At 49.2% G+C, this 25,000-nt stretch overlaps 1 protein-coding gene across 4 annotated transcripts in view; it reads left to right on the top strand.

Moving 5' to 3' along the window:
- LOC307242258 (neurexin-1a-like) overlaps nucleotides 1-25,000 on the top strand; it is a gene marked incomplete at its 3' end in the record, with an annotated part of 222,905 nt that overhangs the window by 83,971 nt on the left and 113,934 nt on the right. For 2 of the 4 annotated variants that reach the window (XM_080016644.1, XM_080016641.1), the window contains exons 3-8: nucleotides 1,536-1,837; nucleotides 2,877-2,900; nucleotides 4,471-4,632; nucleotides 8,780-9,221; nucleotides 15,202-15,585; nucleotides 23,252-23,455. In XM_080016644.1, the coding sequence (XP_079872770.1) occupies nucleotides 1,536-1,837; nucleotides 2,877-2,900; nucleotides 4,471-4,632; nucleotides 8,780-9,221; nucleotides 15,202-15,585; nucleotides 23,252-23,455 (1,518 nt within the window). The remainder of the gene's footprint in view (nucleotides 1-1,535; nucleotides 1,838-2,876; nucleotides 2,901-4,470; nucleotides 4,633-8,779; nucleotides 9,222-15,201; nucleotides 15,586-23,251; nucleotides 23,456-25,000) is intronic. The other 2 variants (XM_080016643.1, XM_080016642.1) reach the window with 1 other exon arrangement.

Here is a 25,000-nt window from a genome sequence, read left to right as displayed (position 1 = left end):
GACCTCGCCGTTGCGACCGTTGGGTCGCCATGCACCGCGCAACACTCTCATATACCTCTTGACTGTGAGGGCACCCAGTCAATTTTTACCCAAAATCAGGGGGTGCAACAAAGAGCTAACCACGGCCTTTAACCTATGCTTTCTCCCCTAATAGTGAATTTCAAGATGCACTATCGGATATGTGTCAATATCCCCATGTACACAGCGGATATTGACCCATGATTCCTCTACCAAAGCCCCTGGTTGAACCAGGTGTTGCTGAATCTTCGTCTGCGAAGAACCCCAGTCCAACAAAGCCTGATGTAACCTTGTAACCTTACGGGCACATAATAGGCCCCTTCTTGACCGGAGGACCCGGCGACCTGAACGATCTGGCCGACCTCCATGATGGGGCAGTCCTGGGTGGTCGGGTCGCCTGCATCGCCAGCATACCTGCCCAGGCGCCTGCCCAGCTTCCAATGGTCCCGAGGCCGCGCCACCCCCTGGAAGAATTGGGGGGGTGGAGCGGGGTAGGAGGTGGTCTCCTCCTCGTCCCTCCTCTGGCGGGGGAAGGGGCGAGAGGTGGCGCCCTCCTCCTCCCTTCCACCGGAAGGGAAGATGATGATGTTGGTCGCAAGGTCCGCGGTGCTGGTACTGGCCGGCCCCGTGACGACTCCCACGGCGGATCCAGACGCGTGCCCCTCGGCGATCCCCGACAGTCGGCGTCCCACAGCTCCCACAGTGGGCCCCTCCACGGGCCGGTGCTAGGCGGCCGTGGGGGCGTAGACCTCTGTATGGTCCGGCTCGTTGTTACTAACTTCTCCTCCAGATATAATTCGATGTGGATCAAATTTGGACCACAGCGCGTGCGGACTGCCCTGAATACAGTTCTCATTCATTCGTATCCGAGGCTTCGGCGGTTTATGAGCGCCAGACAAAATCAGAACAAAACAATAGGCTTCGGGATGGACACCTAATAATGTAATTCATACAATACAAATAATAAGACTGTTCCTGTTCTCATATGGAGCCCGAAAACATATGTAGTGTTTGAGGGGGTTCTGGTTCCATGGGGGGGTTGATGGAGTGACAAATCACTGCACCCTCGGATTGATAAAGTGTTCTCTCACCGTGAGAAGGAGATTGGTTCAGCCTCATGGGTTGCCGTACTGACTGAGGCGTGGCGTCCACTCTGCTGTGGAGGTGAGTGCACATGGGGAACATCTGGCTCTACATCTGGTTTCCAGCGGAGACAGAGGTGGAAAATCCAGGTTTAAAAAGTCAAATTCCACTCCGGGTTTTAGAGTCCAGCATGTGGATCTTATCGGTGCAGGAGGGGGGAAAACCTGGAAAGTGGATTTTTACTTTCTGGACCTGGAGTGTTCCAGCTCTGAGCAGAGGTGAGTCCCTTCCATCATTCCATCATCATCTGACTCCAGATCAGATCGTCCTTCTGACCTCATCACGATAAAGCACAACTTCCTGTTCCTGCTCCTGGAGTCCCAGAGTGGACGTCAGCTCAATCTCTCCCTCCCTCCCTCCCTCTTTCTCTCCAGGAAAGGAGGAGTACGTAGCCACCTTCAAAGGGTCAGAGTTCTTCTGCTACGACCTGTCGTTGAACCCGATCCAGAGCAGCAGTGATGAGATCACTCTGTCGTTCAAGACGCTGCAGAGGAACGGCCTGATGCTCCACACGGGGAAATCTGCCGACTACGTCAACCTAGCGCTGAAGAATGGCGCCGTGTCGCTGATCATCAACCTGGGCTCCGGGGCCTTCGAAGCCCTGGTGGAGCCCGTCAATGGGAAGTTTAATGACAATGATTGGCACGATGTCAAAGTTACCAGGAACCTCCGTCAGGTAACAGCAGAGGGCGCTGCCAAGACCAATCGATCAGAAACAAACCGATCAATCAAACCATTTCAATCATACATGCTTCTCTCTTGACTGTTCTCCCATTGAATCTCAGTGGATGATGGAGGGCTAGATGTCAGGTGGAGGTGGAACAGCCCCGCCGCCTCGCAGCACCACCTTTCAAAGACCAAACACAACCCACATAATGCAGACATTTTGAACTGGTCTCCTCCATATGACAAAGTTATTTAGTGATATTATTGTTGAACTGGAGGTTGACATCAAGATGGTGCTGAATGGGACCTTGGGTTCCAGTCTTCCATCGTAGTTTCAGAGTAGTAGAATCAATACCTTTATTCCTTTTTGGATCCTATAGAAATTGTTTCAACAGTTTCTGGTTCCTGCTCGTGGTGGGAAACTGTTTTCATCTGCACCTCAATGACCAAATAATTAGAATCCAAGTATTAAAACAAAATAATTGACGTTTAAAATTGTGTTATGTTGAGAATTTGGCAAATTTTGGAAAAAAAATGCTGCATAAGAAGAGCATGGTTTGCAAGGGAAGGAGGGTCCTCATCCTCCTTCTCGTGCTCCGTCAGGGACACTGCTCGGCCTCATCGAACTAAAACCATCGTAAAGTTCATGGCTCAGCCACCAGGAGGTACAATACCCAAAAGTCCCAACAACGCAGAGAAATGAAACAAGTTCACCCATAAGAGGCTGTAGAACCAGTTCCTTCAGCTGGACCTTCTGTCCGGGCTCTGGCCAGGGACCAGAGACCAGGGACCAGGGACCAGGGATCAGGGTCCAGGGGCCAGGGGCCGTTTTGGGCAGAATTCTGTTTGAGACACTTTTTTCTTGTTAAACTTCCTGCCCGTTACTTCCTGTGTGTCACTAACCTGCTTTGGGAAACGAACTAACCCTTCATCCATGGAATGTCCATTCTACTAACGTTCTCTCCCTTAACAATGTACTAACAGACTGACCGCCATGTTCTGTCTTCTGTTCACACTTTTTAATTTGCTTTTTCCCCTTTTCCACAAAGCACTCAGGCATTGGACACGCTATGGTAAACAAACTCCATTGTTCGGTAGATATCATTCTAATTGTTTCTTAGTTTGGGTTTGCGTGTGTTTCTTTGCTGTTTCTTTTCTTTTCTGTAGACGTCATAAACCAAAACAGGACGTGCGGTTGGTACTCTGCTCACTGACCCCCTCCCCTCCACCCGTCCCCCTCCACCCCGTCCTCCTCCACCTCGTCCCCCTCTACCCCGTCCTCCTTCACTCCGTCCCCCTCCACCCTGTCCCCCTCCACCCCGTCCTCCTTCACTCCGTCCTCCTCCACCCCGTCCCCCTCCACCCCGTCCTCCTTCACCCTGTCCTCCATCACTCCGTCCTCCTCCACCCCATCCTCCTCCACCCCTTCCTCCTCCACCCCATCCTCCAGTAGGGGGCGTCGTTTCCAGCCTCGTGCGTCGCTTGCCATCACCCTGTCAAACCCCATGCACCACCACGCCCACGGCCAGCCCCCCTGCACCGCCCTGCCCCGCCCGTCCAGCTTCTGTTTTGCCGCTTCCTTTCCTGTTCTTTCCGCTTCCCGATTGGCTGCTGAGACACTGCGTGTCGGTGTCGCTCCTTAAAGGAACAGTTCCGATTTTCGGACGTTTCTCAGTTTCTCTTCCTTCCTCATGTAGTACTTTGTGTTTCATTGTGTTCAACTGGACGCTCCATCCGCTCCATCCCTCCATCAGGAGTTCAACGGAAGTGATGGCAGAGAAATCCCCAACTTGAAGCCTCAGTGTGTGAAATTCCAGTAGTTTGTGTGTTTTTTACTTTCGGTGTTCTGGCACTATTTCCATTGCTGCACAGCAGTGTTGTTACCGGTGTTAGACCCAAATGTGTGACCTGCCAAACTGTGTGACGCTGAAGATGAAGGTGCTACTTTTAGATGAGAAAAACACTTTTTTTTTTTGCATTTCTCTCATTTTTATGTAAACTCTTTGTGTCTTGCTACGAGGTGATTTTAGCAAGCAAGCAGATAACCGCTTTTGGCAGATCCTGTCAAGATATTCGTTTTTTAAATACAGCTGTGGTACATGTTGCTCTGCCTTGTCCCCCATCACCCCCTGATGGAGGGATGGAAGATCCAGTTGGAGAAAAGAAGGAAAGTTCCAAGTTCGACATGAGGAAGGAGGAGAAAACAGGAGGCAGTTCAGAAAATCCAAACTGTTCCTTTAACCCCGTCAAGAGTTCTTCTTCTGCGTGTGCATGCAAAAAGAGAAGACGAGGCATGTGTCTTCTCCGCCTCATCACTCAATCCTCCTCCACCCGTCGCATGCGTATGACGCGCTGCAGGCCCTGCTGTGTAGCCAACCTTCTACTAACTCCATTTTTGTGTCTGCTAAAGGACTTTGAGTTGCTGAATACTAACAATCTACTAAACAGTTTGTTCCTCGGGCTTTGATCCAAACTGGAGTCAAACACAAAACAAGAAAAAAGAGAAAGTAAACAGACATGAAAATGGTTCCAGTCTCTTGGTCTTAAGGGAAACTCGTGAAAAGAAAAGCCAAACGGCGTCAGGCGGCGGGTGGTGGAGGTTCTGAGAACAGCGTGTGCTGTCACTGTGCTCCTGTTGCCTAGGTAACCATATCAGTGGACGGCATCCTGACCACCACCGGCTACACCCAGGAGGACTACACCATGCTGGGCTCCGACGACTTCTTCTACGTCGGGGGGAGTCCCAGCACGGCCGACCTGCCCGGCTCTCCGGTCAGCAACAACTTCATGGGTTGTCTGAAGGAGGTGAGCACAGACGGACCTTCCTCCTCTTCCTCCTCTTCCACCTCTCACATCCTCCTCTTCCTCCTCTCACATCCTCCTCTTGCTCTAATGGCTTCGTTTCTGTCCTCCTCTCAGTCATTTTCCAGTGTTATTCACGGGCGTGAGGTGCTTTGTTTTATTTAGTCTGATACGAACTGACCCATCAAGACAATTCATCTCCAGAGTCGCATCGCATATGTGACCCACCGCGTACTTTTGGGTCATTTGGTGCCTTTCAAGATTTTTTTTCCCTCATCACTTGAAAGTGGAGAATCAGAGCTTCCAAACAAGGCGTCACTTGTGCAAATCAAGCAAATACTTTTAAAGCTATGACTTGTTGATGACGAGGGTTTGGCAAACTGTGATTCTGAGATAATCACCTTCAAAGTTTGACCCACACCAGCTTCATTAAGCTCCCACAATGCAACTGGGCTTGAAGGACAAACAAGGCCTCATGGCCACTTAACATCCTGCCGAATGGGCCAATCACCAACAGCGTTGAGCAGCTCAACAACACAACTCAATTTTTATTTTTAAAAAAGCTTATATTAACAGTAAGAATATACATGTTTTATAAAAGTGGAATTATTTTGGCGTTTAAAAGTACGGACAACACAACAAAATGTAGAGTATCAATATTATGAGTCTCAGAAAATCTGAATCTGAAACTGTCACCAACCTCAACGGACTTCATCACGTCATCAACTTCTTCTGGACGTCTCCTCCGGTGGTTCATGAAAATAATCAGTTTCATCGTCACATTAAGTTTGAAATCTGCTGTTTGAAACTCCAAGTCCGGAGTAATATCACGTTCAGCATCGCTGTGGTTCTCCACGTCGCTGTGGGAGAACCACACTCCACCACTCTCATCACGGAAAATGAAGTCCAGTGCGCGCTGCTTACACTGACTTGGATCCATCGCACTGGTCAGATTAAGGTCCCAAATATGATTCAGAGCTTCCTCCACCCGCTTCACCTAATCCATAACGATACGGGGAAGAACGTTTTCACAGACAAGTGAGACGGAAACAGCCCCGTGATGCGAAGGGTTTTTCTTCTTTGCCGTTTCACAATGATGTCTCCGTGTATCTGTAAAAGTAGTACGATTTAAAGGTTGAATTCTATCAAAATGGTTTCACATTGTGACTTGCATCACATGCAATAAGGAGGAATGATCTTCACCTGGACGATCGCTTTAAAGGAAACCATCGATCGTCGTTGTTCAGCGCTGTTCAGCGTCTGTGTTTCGTCTGTGTGTCTGCAACTGTGTTTCCCCATGTCATCTAATGGGAATATTTAACTCCACGGTTTAAGATTTATCTACTATTTATAAATCAAACTCTGTTTGGAAAATACGTTGAGCGATTAAAAAACCCAAAAATCTAATTTTCCTCCAGAAAGGTTTTTCTTTTTTTGGCGTGAGACGGCGGCTTTTGCTGCGGTGGGTCACAAATGGAATCCTACATTTATTTTTCCCTCTTCTGTTTTCTTCTCTTCCCCGTTTTCTGCTGTCCTCCACCCTCTCCTCCGTTCTGAAGCTCCGGACGCGCTCTGAGGCTCCGCAGCCTAATGAGCCGCTCCACCCGTCCATCCTCCGTCTGTGTTCGTTAGATCGCCGCTCGTAGTTCACGGCTTTTCTCTGCGGCCTGGGTGCCATGGCAACACACGAGTGTTGGGGGGTGGGGGGATACGGTTGAACTTGGTTGTTGTTCTTCTGCCTGTGTTCAACATGGAGAGTGTTCTGGCCTCCTGGCGGTGAAACCTGACAAGAAAAGGAAGTAGCAGAGCATGAAATATGAACATAATATACTAAAGGAAAACTATTTATAGGTAAAGAATGCAGTAAGGAGCAATACAGCTAGTAAATGAGAACTTAAAGATATAGTGCAAATTCTATAGGGCAATGCATCTTTGGGGCCATTGCCCCCTAAACCCTGACACCCGACCACCAGGACGCATTCTAACGCCAGGTCTGAACAGGATGCCCTGTCCAGTCTGATAGGACCTGCATGACGCTGGTCATCTGAGCAGCTCCAGCTTTGCTCTGCGGCATTCAGGCTTTCCACCAGTCCCTGAATCTAGGGACGGTGAAGTCTGAGGTCAGAGGTCAGATGTCGAAGGGCAGGGTCTTAACTTTGTGCAGTGTTTGCACAGTGTAGTAGCGCTGGTACAGAACCTCAGATCAGACTAATGATCTAAAGGATTTAGGGATGGAGGGATGGATGTAAGGAGGGAATGATGGATGGATGGATGGAGGGATGTAGGGATGGATGGATGGTTGGGGGGATGTAGGGATGGATGGATGTAAGGAGGGAATGATGGATGGAGGGATGGATGGATAGTTGGAGGGATAGAGGGATGGATGATATAAGGATGGAAGGATGTACGAATGGATGGGTGGAGGGATGTAGGGATGGATGATATAAGGATGGAAGGACGCATGGATGGATGGGTGGAGGGATGTAGGGATGGATGAATGGTAGGGAGATGTAAGAATGGGCGAATGGATGGATGGCATCATGGATGGATTGAATGATGGATGGATGGATATAAGGATGGAAGAATTGATGGATGGATGGATGGATGGAGGGATGGATGGATGATGTAAACAACAGAATGGTGTCAGTATCAGTCCTACAGTGTGGATAGTGTACGTGCTGTTTAATGTAGGGTTATAATAATAATAATAACAATTATAAAGTGTTTTCATGCTGTAATAGGTGGAGCAGCCTGCTTCACCTTCACCTTGTGTTTATTGATTTGACGATATTTTATTTTTTAATAAAGTCGACGTTTGAGCTTCAAGCTTCAGATGATTGAACCTGCTGCATCCAGACACTTCATCAGGAAACAAGAGAAGAACAGTTGAATGCAGCTTCAGCTGGAGGTGGAAATGAACAGCTCCGCCTCCTCTCTGTGACCGCGCCTCCGTCACGGTCGCCAGGCCTTTCTTCGCTTTTTAAAGCGGCGACTCCGCCCGGTCGCCAGTTTGCTGCGTAGCTTATGGCGGCAGACCCTGCACGTCCTGAGGAGCCATGAGGCAGAGCCGTGAGGCGGAGCCGTGAGGCGGAGCCTGGTCATCCCTCCTTCACCTCCTCCTCCACCCCCTTCACCTCCTCTTCCTCCTCCTCTACCACCTCCCCCTCCTCTTCCCCCTTCCCCTCCTCCACCCCCCTCTCATCCGTCGCTGCGTGTTGATTAATCTGACTCCACTAGTGGCTCAGAGAGGAGCATCCATCATCTGCCGCCTTAATCCAGATCCCGCTGAGCGCTGGCTCAGCACAACCTGCTGCTCCACCCACAGGTGGAACTCCATCCATCTCACTTCACACTCCTTTCTCCATCCACAATCCTTATTTTCCTTCAGAGTTTGGATCACGGAGACATGTGCAGGTATGGAGGTTCAGCATGGAAACCTCCACGTAGCACCTCACTCCTGTGTCTGAGCCTGAACTGAAGTGTTGTGATCGAGAGGTTTGAGGCTCGGCAGGAAGTTGAAATGCACAATCTGACCTTTATCCCTGAGTTTCCTCTATAAAAAAGAACAGCGTTTTTTAAAAATGCACCTGTTCATTTGAGTTGGTTGCAGAGTGGAGGGACAGAATATTATTTTAACGTCTGACCTGAGGGAGAAGAAGCTGAAGCCTGTAGGTGGAGCTCTAGATGTTTGATTCAAGGGATACTTCAGCTTTTTGGGGAAGGAGGAGCCTCATGGTCAAGCTACATTCACAACGAATATCAAATATCATCACAAATATTTGACAATAGTTGTAAATGTAGCTTCATTTCAAACTAAGTTTGATGTTTTTATTTGAAAGACACAAGATGTACCTGAGCAGCTTAGCTTCTTCCCTCATGTCACAGGAGCTAGGCTAGCTGATCCCCTCTGCAGCCATGTGCTGAGCTAAGACAGTTAGCATGGCGAACTGGAGAACCGCTTTTAACCTGCCAATATGGCTGCCATCCCCAGAAAGGGTATGTGGAGGGTGATCATCTAGAGATCTCCTAAAACATTGTTTCATACAACGACTTCAAATAATGAGATTCTTCAAACAGAAATTGAAATCTGTTCTTTTGAAGTGAGTTCACGGTGAAATTAACTGAACCGGGCCCCTTCCTTCCTCCCCAGGTCGTGTACAAGAACAATGACGTGCGTCTGGAACTTTCCCGTCTGGCCAAACACGGCGACGCCAAGATGAAGACCCACGGCATCATGGCCTTCAAGTGCGAGAACGTGGCCACGTTGGATCCCATCACCTTCGAGACGCCCGAGTCCTTCATCGTCCTCAACAAGTGGAACGCCAAGAAGACGGGCTCCATCTCCTTCGACTTCCGCACCACGGAGCCCAGTGGCCTCCTGCTCTTCAGCCACGGGAAGCCCAGGCAGCAGCCCAAGGATGCCAAGAGCCCCCAGACCCTCAAGGTGGACTTCTTCGCCATCGAGATGCTAGAAGGCCACCTCTACCTGCTCCTGGACATGGGCTCGGGGACCACCAAGACCAAGGCGGTCAACAAGAAGGTCAACGACGGGGAGTGGTACCACGTGGACTTCCAGCGGGACGGCAGATCAGGTAGGATCCCGCCTCACGGGGCTGCGGAGTCACCTTCATGTAGATGAGCTTGATTCCTCTGCGGTGTTGTCACCGGGCGCTGAAACAGGAAACGCAAACCCTCTGGTGTCTTGAGCGATGACGGGTGTGAGAGTGGGAGCCCCGCCCCCTGGAGACCACGCCCCGTGGCTCTGGTTTCTGCTTCACCTTTTGAAATATTTAGTTCTTAACATACACACCCCTGGTTACTGTTGCTACGTCAGAAAACATGGCCGTGAATAAGGACTCAGCTGCTGAAATTGCAGAAGGAACTAGAAACAGTATATCTCCATCCGTCTCCATCCGTCTCCATCCGTCTCCATCCGTCTCCATCTCTCTACTGTTCGCTCTAGAGACTCTGATGCGAACCTCCCTGCGGAACGCGGGCCCCCGTTTGAGAAGCACTTATACTTATTTATTTATTTATGTTTTATATTTATTTATGTTTTATACTTATTTATTTATTTATGTTTTATATTTATGTATTTATTTATTTATGTATTTGTTTATTTATGTTTTTATGTTTTTATTTATTTATGTTTTATATTTATTTATGTTTTATGTTTTGTATTTATTTGTTTTATATTTATTTATGTTTTATGTTTTAAATTTATTTATGTTCTATATTCATTTATGTTTTATACGTATTTATTTATTTTTGTTTTATATTTATTTATTTATTTATTTATGTTTTATATTTATTTATGTTTTATACTTATTTATTTATTTATGTTTTATATTTATGTATTTATTTATTTATTTATTTGTTTATTTATGTTTTTATGTTTTTATTTATTTATGTTTTATATTTATTTATGTTTTATGTTTTGTATTTATTTGTTTTATATTTATTTATGTTTTATGTTTTATATTTATTTATGTTCTATATTCATTTATGTTTTATACGTATTTATTTATTTTTGTTTTATATTTATTTATTTATTTATGTTTTATATTTATTTATGTTTTATATTTATTTATGTTTTATATTTATTTATTTATTTATGTTTTATATTTATTTACGTTTTATACTTATTTATGTTTTATACTTATTTATTTATTTATGTTTTACATTTATTTGTTTTATATTTATTTACGTTTTATACTTATTTATGTTTTATACTTATTTATTTATTTATGTTTTACATTTATTTGTTTTATATTTATTTATGTTTTATACTTGTTTATTTATTTTTGTTTTATATTTATTTTACTTGGAATTCAGCAAACAAACTTTATTCACATTACTGCTGTAAACGGTAGAGACAACCTGCTCTATGTTGAATGGAGACTGAAACCAGAGTCAAATCCCTCCATCCCTCTGTTCCTCCATCCCTCTGTTGCTCCATCCTTTTATTTCCCCATTCTTCTATTCCTCATCCCTCGCTCTCCCGCTACCCCTCTGTCCCTCCATCGATCTGTTCCCCCCTCTTTCCCTCCGCCCCCTCAATCCCTCCATTCATCCCTCTGTCCCCCCTCCATTCCTCTCTCCATCCATACCTCTGTTCCTGCATGCCTCCATCTCCGCCCCATCCCTCCATCTCCACCTCCGTCCCTCCATCCCTCCCCCGCATTCCCCCGCTGATCTGCGTCTCCCAGCAGCCATCTTTGTTCTCAGTCATGCTGCAAATTAGATCCACGCCCCAGACCACGTTCATGAGCCTGTTCACTACCCACAATGCAACAGAGCCACTTCCTGAGCTGGGACCTCCAGAGTGTTCCAATGATGTTACATTTATTGGGTTTATTTATGTTTTTTTATCATATCTTAATAATTGAATGTAAATTCTATATAATAATAAAACAGTTTATGGTTGTTGCTCCAGAAAACAACGTTCAGTTATCAAAAGCAAAACTGTGGCAAATCTTGTGTTGCATAATTCAATTGATCTCATTATCCCTCTATCCACACACACACACACACACACACACACACACACACACACACACACACACACACACACACACACACACACACACACACACACACACACACACACACAATGCTTTATTGGGTTAGGGTGGCTCCTCCTGCTGCTACCTTACCTCAGTTTCCATGGAAACAGAAGACGGTGTCTCCCCAGACGGAGACGAATCCATCTGCGATGCTGAGCTCGGCACTAAGGAGCCTGAAGTTTTCATTTGTATTTAAAACGTGTTTGGAGCAGACGGCAGCGAGGATCTGGTCCAGGGGGTGATCCCCCCATAGAGGGAGGACGCTTCTACTTCTGCGGCTGAACTTTTTTGTTTTTTTGTTCAATTCAATGAGTGGCACGGTGGCGCAGTGCACTGCTGCCTCACAGCAAGAAGGTCCTGGGTTCGATTCCCACCTGGGGCGCCGTTGGCACCGTGCTCCGGTGGGTTATCTCCCAAACAGGAGCCTTTCTGGGTGGAGTTTGCATGTTCTCCCCGTGCTCACATGGGGTTTCTCCACGTCAGTAAGGACCCCCCCCCCCCAAAAAACATGCACACATCATGGTCTGACCAGAGATGGACGCATGTCCACGAATGCTGCGCCCCAGGAGGTAGGACAAGCCAGGATGGTTAAATGCAGAGGAACCATTTCACCAGCACCATCCAAAGCATGTGGTGTGCTGTGTGACAATTAAAGATTGTTCTTCTTAACTGAGACACAAGACACGTTCTGAAAACCTTCCAATTCCCTAATTTTGCGGGAGCTAGGCTATCCTGCCTGCAGCCATGCATGGAGCTAACGCAGTAAGATCCCAGATCCTGGAATGGATCTGGGTGAGATGTGCAAGTGGAGAATTTCCCCAAAAGTGGAATATCCCTTCAATCCAGAATCTTCTAAATTAAGTGACTTGTCGAGCGATGATCCGTTCCGTCTTCAAAGTCATTTATAACTGAGAGGAATGTGTTGGGAGAGCCTCCATCCTCTAATGCAAATAACACTTTATTAATCTCACAATATTACACGTGACTTTGCCCTTAAAAGTCTTAAAAGTTGGACTTGATGTTGTCAGTTAGATTTGGTTTGAAGTGGATTTAAGTTTTACTCCCGTACAGGAAGTTCTTCATGATGATGTTTTTTCTGCAGCGTCACAGATCGGTGCCTCCAAAGGTCACGTTTTGAGGCATTCTGCCGTTCGTAGCCATGTTGGCATGTTGGCAAAGTACTTTTCCTATAGAATCTCTAAATGATTCATCCATTTGAAGCCTATATTACTTGATTTATTTATCTTCAGTGGAAATGCGTTTCCCGCGCCACCGGCGTCCCAGGAGAGGCCGCGTCACGCAGCATATGGTGTTCCCAGTGTTTCATCTGCTCTGATATTTTATTAATGCTCCGTCGAGCGCGTCGCTCAGGCGCAGCCACAGCGGCCATCAGGCGCAATTACGGCTCAAGTTGTCTGCACGGACCGAGTTCCCATGACAACAGTGGACACAGTGATCCCCGTCCCATCACGACGCGCCCCACCGCCGCCATGTCCCGCTTAGTTCCTGCCGAGTTTCCTGCCCCCCGCCAGACGCTGCAGGGCCCTCCCCTTCCTCTGATTTTGGGTTTGCGGTGAGGAAGCAGAGACGAGGTGGAGGATCAGGAGAAGAACATCAGAGGAACCAGGACACAGCCCTGAGGGACCCCACTGTCTGGATTCAGGGTCTACTCTCCATGAGACCTGGTCCCATGGAACCGGGAGAGGTCCAAGCTCAGAAGGAGGAGGGAGAAGAGGAGAGAGGGAGGAGAGGAGAGAGGGAGGGGAGGAGAGAGATCTATGAGAACCAGGACAGAGCAGAGGGATGAAGCAATTATTTTTGACATTGTTTAATCTTTGAAAGTAGAAGTAGTGTAATGTAGAGTTATAATAATAATTATAATAATAATAATAATAATAATAATTATAAATGAGTAATGGTGTAAAGCTCTTGGTGATGATAAATGATTAGAGATGTATTAGTCAAGGTTTTAGTTGTCTCCTCGAGCGCAGGGCGTGGTCCGCTCACGTGCCGCTCCCTTCTTCTCCAAATCATCTCGAGCCGCAGCCTGATCCCTCGTCAGCTCTATGTTTTCGGGTCTCATCGTCTCAGCATCTCCCTCATCTGCCTCCACATCCTTTACCCCCCCCCCCCCCCCCCCCCGGGTTCTACTCGTGTCACCGTCCCTGCAAAGCCACGCAGCCTCCTGGGAAAGCAGGGATCCTCTTCCTCCACGTCGCTCAGTGCTGTTTGCTCCTCATCTCTGGACCAAGACCAACGGGGACGAACATGAGACCGGAGGGATGAAGCAGAACGTGGCCTTTGGGTTTTTTCACCCCCCCCCTCTCTGAGCGTTTAGAAATCCAAGGTGAAACATGTTAAGAGCATCTAAGGGACATCTTAAGGTGCTGAAGGTCCCTTAACGCACCCTACGGTGTCCCAGCATGCACTGCTCTCTCCTCGGTGGGACCGGATCTGACCGGATCCTCGCCTGGCGCTCTGAGAAAGCTTCCCGCTAATGAGTGTGATGTAGCGCGCTCGTTAGCGCTAACCTGGAGGGAGCGCTTTGGCTCGGAGACGCCGGGCTCCTGCCAAGAGAAGCTCCCGGAGCAGATGTCCGGGGCCGAGACCCCAGAAGAAGCCGGAGCAGGTTAGCGCCATCCGGCTAATCACCGTGCACCGGTCTCCGCTCACCTCCACCTCCTTCAGATTCGAGAGGAGAAAAGGATTGAACTGACGTGTAGATCCATCTTCATATAGTCACTCATTTTGGAATTTATTATATAATGTTGGTTCTATATAGTGGTCGAAAGTAACAAAGTACAAGTATTGTTACTATACATTAAATTATCTTTATTTACAATACATCGTGAGTCCAACAGGTGGATTCAGGGAGGTGGAGGGAGCGCAGCAAGGCAGGGAGGGCAGGAGGGACTGCTTGTTTAAATAGTCCAGCCCATATAAGGGCCTGGAAGCATGTGGCGCTGTCGAGTTGTCTGACAGAACTAATTCACTAACTCACTCACTCACTCACTCACTCACTCACTCACTCACTCACTTTTTTTAGCTCTCAGTTTCAGAGACTTTCAACTTTTGCTGTATGGCATTTCAAAGCAAATATCTGCACTTTTTGATGTACTACATTTGACTGGGTCTGTCAAACTGCAGAGTACTGCTGAGTACTTCTTCCACTGCTGGTCTTATATGGTAGTACTGTTCCTCTGTACACAAACTCTTCACATGCACGATTTACTATCTGTGCATGTGCGCGGAGGCGGCTGCAGCGATGCAATGAGCTCAGCTTCATATCTGCAGAGCGGCCACCACTCAAAGGAAATTATTACTTCACTGCAATTTCATTTTCCTTAGTCCTGGAGGTTTTTTTTGTCTCCACGCTCCACAGTCATCGCTCTTTATTGCTGCTCTTCCTCCTCTTCCTCACGGTGCTTTATAGTACTTAACAGCCACAATGGCCGCCACCCCGTCTGACTCTCAGTCGGGTCGTGTCTCTGTGGAACCTGAAAGAAGGGATGATTCCGCACCCTCGATGGAGGTGTAGAAACCCCCTTTGATCACGTCCAAAAAGACGCTGCACTGTGTTTCCTTCTGCGGTGGCTGAAATGAAGGAGAAGCAGCTTTTTTAATTCTTATCCTCCCTTTCCTGTTTTATGAGGCCGCTGTGCAGATAAAGGAGAGTTATGAGGGAACCTGGTGGAAAGGAAAAGATCCTCTCTGATCTGAGATCAGGACGACGCCGCCGCCGTGATTAATGTCTTTTATCAGCGCGCATCACTCATTTCAAATGAAGAGATTCTCGCCTTGTCCAGATGATTAACAGTAATTAATTATGCTTTTTTTATAATCGATGAGTCACTATCTGGGTTGTGTGTGTGTGAAGCAGATATATTGTGTTTTTTGGAGTGTGCTGCTCATTGATTTAACGTCCGTCTATTTTAAGGAATGGCCTCTTGTTTTGACCATCAGCCAAAGAAATCTCTCTCTCTCTCTCTCTCTCTCTTCCATCCAGGGATCATCTCCGTCAACACCCTGCGCACCGGCTACACCGCCCCGGGCGACAGCGAGATCCTGGACCTGGACGACAACCTGTACCTGGGGGGTCTGCCGGAAAACCGGGTGGGTCTGGCCTTCCCCACCGAGGTGTGGACGGCGCTGCTCAACTACGGCTACGTGGGCTGCGTCCGGGACCTGTTCGTGGACGGGCAGAGCCAGGACGTGCGGCGCTTGGCCGAGGTGCAGCAGGCGGCGGGCGTCAAGCCGTCCTGCTCCAAGGAGCTGCCCAAGCAGTGCCTCAGCAACCCCTGCCTCAACAGCGGCCTCTGCAGGGAGGGTTGGAACCGCTACGTCTGCGACTGCTCCGGGTCCGGGTACCTGGGACGGTCCTGCGAGAGAGGTAGGAATCTGTCTCTCTGTCTGTCTGTCTGTCTGTCTGTCTGTCTGTCTTCTCAGACAGAAATTTTGCAAAAGTCACGATGGCGGATTTTGACAGAAGTTGACGTGTGAAATCTTCTGTTCCATCAGATATTTTATACAGTTGGGCCCAGAGATCTGTGCCCAGCGTTGTTTGTTCATCTCCATCACTCACCTGGAGTTGGTACAGCCACCAGGTCTCGCTGCTGTTTCACTCTTTCTCTTCCTGCTTCTCGCTCTACGTGGTCCTGGGGGGGCGGGGGGGCTTCAAAGCGCCGAGCTCATCGTTATGCTGCTTGGGTCTGCTGCACCAGCAGGGAGCACCTTTCAAGTTGAGCTGAAACAGAAGCAGGAGCCGCTGCAGATTGAGACTAATGTGGAATGGAAGGAGGAGGAGAAGGAGGTTCCTCCTCCAGGGGTTTTGGGTTTTTCTCGTGGTAGAACTTCCTGCGTTCCGTGTCACGTACGCCGGTCGGATCCCCTTCGTCGCTTTCTGTTTGGTTTTCTGACGCTTTGCAGCAGATTCTGTGTTTTGTCTTCGTGGGAAGTTGGTCTCGGAACGGGGTCAAAGTGCCACTTTGTTTGGCTGATGGTCACAACAGCTGAAGCTTTTCTCTCAATACCAGGTCAATTTGAAAGATTTTAATGCCGATCACTCTGGTTGAATCCCAGTGATCCATGAGTACGATTAAAAAAATAATAAAAATACCAAGTGACACCAGTCAGACCAGTTCAGACCAGAGGAGGAGGAAGAGGAGGAGGAAGAGGAGGAGGAGGAGGAGGACAAGGAGGAGGAGGAAGAGGAGGAGGAAGAGGAGGAGGAGGAGGAGGACGAGGAGGAGGAGGAGGAGGAGGAGGACAAGGAGGAGGAGGAAGAGGAGGAGGAAGAGGAGGAGGAGGAGGAGGAGGAGGAGGACGAGGAGGAGGAGGAGGAGGAAGAGGAGGAGGAGGAGGAGGAGGAAGAAGAGGAAGTGGAGGAGGAGGAGGAAGAAGAGGAAGTGGAAGAGGAAGAGGAGGAGGAGGAAGTGGAGGAGGAAGAGGAAGTGGAGGAGGAGGAGGAAGAAGAGGAAGTGGAAGAGGAAGAGGAGGAGGAGGAAGTGGAGGAGGAAGAGGAGGAGAAAGAAGAGGAAGTGGAGGAGGAGGAGGAGGAGGAAGAAGAGGAAGTGGAGGAGGAAGAGGAGGGCTGGATGGACACCTTCTGCTTTGACACCTTCCATCCTCGCATCTCGGCCGGATAACGAGTTGACGAGAATCCGAGAGAGGGAGAACTGCCCTGGTGGCTGGGTGGGGGTGAGAGTGGGGGTGGAGGCTGGGTGGGGGTGAGGGTTTGTGGTTAGGGGGCTTCCAGAGCAGGAAGGATAATGACCGATGGAGAAAACACAGATACATCCACAAGTAGAGCTGTGCGATCCAAAATCACTTCCCCTCAGCCTCACACCTCATCCTGCTCATTCCTACAACTCCCCATCCGTCGAAACTGGAGTCAGACCCAGTCTGGGTGGGGAGGCATCTGGACCGGGTGTGGTTGGGGAGGCATCTGGACCGGGTCTGGGTGGGGAGGCATCTGGACCGGGTCTGGGTGGGGAGGCATCTAGACAGGGTCTGGGTGGGGAGGCATCTAGACAGGGTCTGGGTGGGGAGGCATCTAGACAGGGTCTGGGTGGGGAGGCATCTAGACGGTGTCTGGGTGGGGAGGCATCTAGACAGGGTCTGGGTGGGGAGGCATCTGGACCGGGTCTGGGTGGGGAGGCATCTAGACAGGGTCTGGGTGGGGAGGCATCTAGACAGGGTCTGGGTGGGGAGGCATCTAGACAGGGTCTGGGTGGGGAGGCATCTAGACAGTGTCTGGGTGGGGAGGCATCTAGACAGTGTCTGGGTGGGGAGGCATCTAGACAGGGTCTGGGTGGGGAGGCATCTAGACAGGGTCTGGGTGGGGAGGCATCTGGACAGGGTCTGGGTGGGGAGGCATCTAGACAGGGTCTGGGTGGGGAGGCATCTAGACAGGGTCTGGGTGGGCAGGCATCTAGACAGTGTCTGGGTGGGGAGGCATCTGGACAGGGTCTGGGTGGGGAGGCATCTAGACAGGGTCTGGGTGGGGAGGCATCTAGACAGGGTCTGGGTGGGGAGGCATCTAGACAGGGTCTGGGTGGGGAGGCATCTAGACAGGGTCTGGGTGGGGAGGCATCTAGACAGTGTCTGGGTGGGGAGGCATCTAGACAGGGTCTGGGTGGGGAGGCATCTAGACAGGGTCTGGGTGGGGAGGCATCTAGACAGGGTCTGGGTGGGGAGGCATCTGGACAGGGTCTGGGTGGGGAGGCATCTAGACAGGGTCTGGGTGGGGAGGCATCTAGACAGGGTCTGGGTGGGGAGGCATCTAGACAGGGTCTGGGTGGGGAGGCATCTGGACAGGGTCTGGGTGGGGAGGCATCTGGACAGGGTCTGGGTGGGGAGGCATCTAGACAGGGTCTGGGTGGGGAGGCATCTAGACAGGGTCTGGGTGGGGAGGCATCTAGACAGTGTCTGGGTGGGGAGGCATCTAGACAGGGTCTGGGTGGGGAGGCATCTAGACAGGGTCTGGGTGGGGAGGCATCTAGACAGGGTCTGGGTGGGGAGGCATCTGGACAGGGTCTGGGTGGGGAGGCATCTAGACAGGGTCTGGGTGGGGAGGCATCTAGACAGGGTCTGGGTGGGGAGGCATCTAGACAGGGTCTGGGTGGGGAGGCATCTGGACAGGGTCTGGGTGGGGAGGCATCTAGACAGGGTCTGGGTGGGGAGGCATCTGGACAGGGTCTGGGTGGGGAGGCATCTAGACAGGGTCTGGGTGGGGAGGCATCTAGACAGTGTCTGGGTGGGGAGGCATCTAGACAGGGTCTGGGTGGGGAGGCATCTAGACAGGGTCTGGGTGGGGAGGCATCTAGACAGGGTCTGGGTGGGGAGGCATCTAGACAGGGTCTGGGTGGGGAGGCATCTAGACAGGGTCTGGGTGGGGAGGCATCTAGACAGGGTCTGGGTGGGGAGGCATCTAGACAGGGTCTGGGTGGGGAGGCATCTGGACAGGGTCTGGGTGGGGAGGCATCTAGACAGGGTCTGGGTGGGGAGGCATCTAGACAGGGTCTGGGTGGGGAGGCATCTAGACAGGGTCTGGGTGGGGAGGCATCTGGACAGGGTCTGGGTGGGGAGGCATCTAGACAGGGTCTGGGTGGGGAGGCATCTAGACAGGGTCTGGGTGGGGAGGCATCTAGACAGGGTCTGGGTGGGGAGGCATCTGGACCGCACGCGGCTTTTAAAATAATCATCCTGCCCTGGCTGACCCACGTGTGGTGCGCCCCCGGTGGCGGAATGCAGCCCCTGCATCTGGAGGATGCCGGGGGAAGGAGAAGGAGAAGGAGGCTCCTTGTCCTATTTTCAGAGGTTTTTAATGAAGCACAACGAGCGCTTTTCCCCCAAACCTGCTGCCTCCACATCCCTCCCATCGCTAATTAGCCCAAATATTAGTCTTGTGGCGTAAGGAGGCAGTGGCGCCTCGTGCACACGCGTGTATTCAGGGATGACATATGGAGCCTTGGCGGAGCGTGTGCAGAGCGTTTGCAGAGGGTGTGCAGAGCATGTACAGTGTGTTTGCAGAACGTGTTCTCAATGTGTTCACAGTGTGCGCAAAGCGTTTTCAGAGCGTGTGCAGAGCGTGTGCAGAGCGTGTGCGGAAGATGGACCTCTCAGAACACAGCAGATCAATAAACACTGATCCAAGATGATGCTGCAATCCATCTGCAAATACACACGCTGCACGTACATGTAAACACGCACACACAGCTGAGCAAACACCCGTCAACACATTTGCAAACAACCATATACGCACACACACACACACACACACACACACACACACACACACACACACACACACACACACACACGGTATCTGTTATTTCAACATTTAAGGATGTTTTCTTGTACTCTTGTTGATCCCTTGGTTCTGGAGCTAGAGCGATATTATTATAAACGATGAACATACATGTTATTATGAACGATGAGCATACATGTTATGACGAACGATGACCATACATGTTATTATGAACGATGAACATACATGTTATTATGAACGATGAACATACATGTTTTGATGAACGATGAACATACATGTTATTATGAACGGTGACATACATGTTATGATGAACGGTGAACATACATGTTATCATGAATGATGACCATACGTGTTATGATGAACGATGAACATATATGTTATTATGAACGATGAACATACATGTTTTGATGAACGATGAACATACATGTTATTATGAACGATGAACATACATGTTTTGATGAACGATGAACATACATGTTATTATGAACGATGAACATACGTGTTATTATGAACGATTACCATACATGTTAATATGAACGATGAACATACGTGGAAGGAGTAGGGAGGGGGCAGGGGGTGCATCTAGGCCAGGTGACTCGTTCACACTCCTGTGGTCCACCCACGGTGCTCGGTCTTGCTGAGGGACCGGCCTGCGGAGCCGCAATAGCGCACAGGGCAGGTCCTCGTACTTGGCCTCCTCCACCCGGTCCTCCTCGGGAGAAGGGAGCCGCAGCTTCGTCAGTTCTGACGGAAAGATGGTGTCCGGTCTGATGGTCGTCATGGCGACCGTCCCCGGGTGGCCTGTTGATGTCTTCTTCTGGGGCTTCTGGTGCCGCTGATGGTGCTGGAGATGGTTTGGGCCGTTTCCTCCTCCCGGTGCTTGGGAGCAGCGGCTGAGGACCTGCTCGCCTCCACCCGGACCAGTTTCCCTCATCTCTTCCTCTCATCATGGAGCTCTGACCAGTTACTTCTCTCTGGAGTCCCTGCTCTTCGCTCTCTGCTCCTTCTAGTTGTTCTTACATCTCCCTCAACGACAACATGCTTGTTTGCGTCCGGAGCGACATCTTGTCCTCGACCGGCCGAGTGTATTTACAGCAGGAAAGTTCAGTTTCAAGGAACAGGAAACAGAAAGCAAGCGTCTCATGTTTTACAGAACAGAAATTGAACGGACAGACGCCTCCACCCTCCCTCCGCCTCCACCCTCATTCTGAAATGAAGCAGCCTGACTCCTTGCTTCCTGACAGGTGCTCGCTCGCTGTGAGATAATGATTCCCTCACACGTCACTCTTCATATTTCATTTCTATTTCGTCATTTCTTATTTATTTTGGCTTGGACAGTCGTGCGTCCACAGCTTGGATGAAACACAACAATCACCAATTTGCTGCGATTGTGATTCATTTCTGATCCGTCCATTGGATCCAAACGCTGCAGGTTTATTCATGTGACAACACCGCATAATTACAAAGCGGAGAAACTGTGACGGAGCACAAGCCGGCTCCATCTGACACTGTGATGTTTCTGCTCATTGATCTGACTGGATTCATATTTCAAATACTATTTATATATATTATATATGTATTATACATATATATATATATATCTGTCAGGTCGTCCACAATGCGCTCTACGTCCAACTTCTCCACCCACTCGTTTTCATTTGACCACATGACCGACCTCTCGCTCCATCCTGTCCCTTTGTGCTGCTCAGATCATTTATTTGTTTCATTTTGGGGAACGAGCGCTCGGTGACGGGAAGAGTGGGAAAGTGTCGACGGGCGATGGATGAAGACGTACTGATTTTTTTGGCAGTTGTTGATGACGCAGCGTGAATTACCCAGCATGCACTTGGAGACGATTCACTGGTACATCTGTATGTTAACATGAGCGTGCAAATAAAACTACCCTTGCAACACAACATTTCAAAATGATTTCATTCATTAATTCCTAATTAATTAATCTCTAATCCCTAATTCCTGTGACTGAGGTGCTATGTGTACAACTGAGGGGACTGAAGGGAGGCTAATGCTTTAAAAGGGACATCATATCAACCCATTAGTATGCTAATACTGGTACATTTTATGGGCTAACATTCCAAGGAGCCGCGCAGTAGAGAGGTCAGAAGGAAAATCCATCACTGATCAGTAGTAGTTGTACTAGTTATTATTATTATTATTATTATTATTATTATTATTTTTATTAAAAATAATAATAATAATAATGATAATAATAATAATAATAGTAGGAGCATCACCGTTAGAATAAGTAATAATACAATTATTTGTACTTAATTGTAAGTAATAACACACATCTCCTATATCAGTAAAACAGGTCAGAGAAATTACAACTTTGAAAATAAAATTCAAAATATAAATGTGGCGGACAAAGGGGTGTAGTCAAACACCGGCTGCGGACCCCAGAAAGACTCCGGGGCCTTTTACTCGGGGCCCTGCCCCTCCCGGGTCTCTGCTCAGGCTCCACCTGTGGGAGTCTCTGCCACAGGTGGAGCTTTAGGGAGGGAGACGGAGTCTTCCTGGCCGTGGTGCGCCCACATGGCCACTGATGGAGCCTCAGGGCAGCATGAAGCTCCACCTCACTACGTACAAAGCAGACGACAAGGCCACCAGCAAAACCAGGCAGCACCACAAGTCACATCCATGCTAAAAATTATTCATCTATTACTGGTTAGCTGCAGTATTACAACAATATTATTAAGAAGAATAAAGAGAAATGTAGTATATATAGTGATTTTTAAAGTACTCAGAGATGTGTTATAGGTTAAAAACGTATGTCTTACTTAAAGAATGCATTAAGTTGCATTCAGTGTTATTAAATATTATATGGCTCACAAGGAAATACATTTAGAAATATTTGGCTTTTATGGCTCTTCCAGCCAAAAAGGTTCCTGACCCCTGTCGTATATGTACGTCTCTGAAGCAGTCATTCTTTTTTGGTAGGTTTCCAAACGCATCGTTGTGCTCTCTCTCTCTCTCTCCCTGCACAGAATGTTTTCTTTCTGGGTTTTGCTTTACTTTCTTTGTTTTACCTTAGGAAGGGAGATCGTTGAGCTCCTCGTATCTCTAATGGCTGTTACTCAGCACTTGTCCTGTGGTGTTCCCCAAGGCTCCATTCTGGGCCCCATTCTGTTTTCTTTGTGCATGCTCCCACCTGGGCAGTTTAGCAGCTGATTTCAATGCATTTCTTACCACTGTGCAATGACCCGTTACCTGCATATTTTTCATTTTCCATGAAGGAGGAAATGCAGTTAAACACTGAAAAAGCTGATAACTTTGGACGGATCAGTATTATCCCAAAAATGATACATCATTTTTACGTTTACGAATTACGTTTCTGACACGATCTTGTTTCTTCCATTTCCTGGTCCAATTTCTGTCTTTGTATTGTGTCTGTATGGGATTTGTATGTGACTACTTCTATACGTTTTCATTTAATAGTGAAGCACTTTGCGACTGGAGAGGACTGTGTAAATACAGTAGATTTGACATGTTAACTGTTTTCTAATATTGTTAGTGTGATGAAGCGCCGTGTTCCTGCATCTCTGCTGCAGACCTATTACCGTGACAAGCTTTCTTTGGATGCAACCAATGGATGAATATGTATGCTTCCTAGGCTTCCGCCTAATGAGAATTATATGTCGAATAAATGGCGTCGTTAAGGTTCAAAATGCAAAATTATGTGCATATATATAGAAACTATGCAGCGCCGCGTTCAGAGCTGATTGCGTTTGTCAGGCTGTTTCCTTTTGACTCGTGGTGTGTTTCTGCGCAGATGCCACGGTGCTCAGCTACGACGGCAGTAAGTTCATGAAGATCCAGCTGCCGCTGGTGATGCACACGGAGGCCGAGGACGTGTCGCTGCGTTTCCGCTCGCAGCGAGCGTACGGCGTCTTGATGGCGACGACGTCACGCAACTCTGCCGACACGCTGCGACTGGAGCTGGAGGCCGGCCGCGTCCGCCTCACCGTCAACCTAGGTAACGTTGCCCCCAGCGGGGGGGCGATCGTTGTGCTGGCCCCAGCAGGAGGCAGGGAGTTAGAGGAAGGTTCATCTGGTGCTCAATGGCGGCACACACACACATATCCACACATAGAAATACACACATATACGCACATAGAAATACACACATATATGCACATAGAAATACACACATATACGCACATAGAAATACACACATATACGCACATAGAAATACACATAAGGACCAATTCATGAATTTGGAACTATAACTGAGCTTGGCAGTTGCCCCCTGATGCTGCTGTGTTGAATAGAAGGAGATTCTTAGACTTTCAATGGCAGAGTCTGCGACGCTGTTCGCTGCCAGATGAGCGCACCTCAGCCGCTCGCCAGCAGGGAACGCTCTCCACCCACCGACCCGTTAGCAGCACCCATTTGACCCGTTAGCCCCGCTCACCACACCCATTAGCCCCACCCATCTGATTCATTAGACTCACCCATCGGACCCGTTAACGCTGCACATCTAACCTGTTAGCCCCGCCCACCCGAAACGTTAGCCCCGCCCATCCGAAACGTTAGCCCTGCCCATCCGAAACGTGAGCCCCGCCCATCCGAAACGTGAGCCGCGCCCATCCGAAACGTGAGCCCCGCCCATCCGAAACGTGAGCCCCGCCCATCTGAAACGTTAGCCCCGCCCATGTGAAACGTTACCCCCGCATCGTGTTCACATCCTGAAGGGACTTCAGATTAAAAGCGTTACGTAGACTCGTCAGACCGTGTCCATTTTCTGTCATAACGTCCGGGGAAACGGCACCACCCACACACAGCGAGCATCCTCCCGGTGCATTCTGGGTAGGACTCTGATCTCCTGAGGTCAATTAAAGCTCCCTTTCCGTGTGCGTTCCTCATGAACGTGCATCAGTGAGCAAACAACAACAAATTCAACCGTGTGAAATATGAATCCGCTCATTCAGGACCAATGACCTGCGACTAAAGCCGAGCTGCTCCCGGTCGGAGCGTCCGCCTCCCTTCCCTCCGTCCACCGACAGCCTACGCCCGAGCGTTCCCTGCGGCGGTACGGTGTCGCTCTCAGGCGGTTTGCTTCCACTTCCTGCTGCGGTTGACGACGCATGGCAGGTGGGGCTGACGGTGCGAGCGTCTGGGTGGAGGTTCCTCTCAGAGCATCAAAACCAAAGTGCAAACTGTCACAGTGAAGGTGCAGCTACTTTCTGCCCACTCAGCTATAATTATCTGCAGAGGTCATAGAAAAAGCGGCTGAAAAGAAGGAAGGGTGGAGAGCACAGACGTGACAGCTCCGCCCTTCATTAAGAGATGGTAGAGGAAGAGAAAGCGGCCTGCGCTCCCTGTGCTGACCACCGGGGGCAGAGCGGCCCATCAGCTGGTGAGCTACAAGAGAAGGAACGGATCCCAGCGAACGCACCTCGGTCTCCGCCCGACCCCCAACCGGCAACTGACGCCCTTGAAAAACATTTAAGGGTTAGAGAACAGATTGGTCTTCCAACACTGAACATGAGCTGTGAATGATGCTGATTGGGCGGGGCGG

The sequence above is a fragment of the Zeus faber genome (assembly GCF_960531495.2).
Source record: "Zeus faber genome assembly, chromosome: 16".
In the NCBI taxonomy this organism is placed as follows: domain Eukaryota; kingdom Metazoa; phylum Chordata; class Actinopteri; order Zeiformes; family Zeidae; genus Zeus; species Zeus faber.
This window is presented reverse-complemented; position numbering and strand designations above follow the sequence as displayed.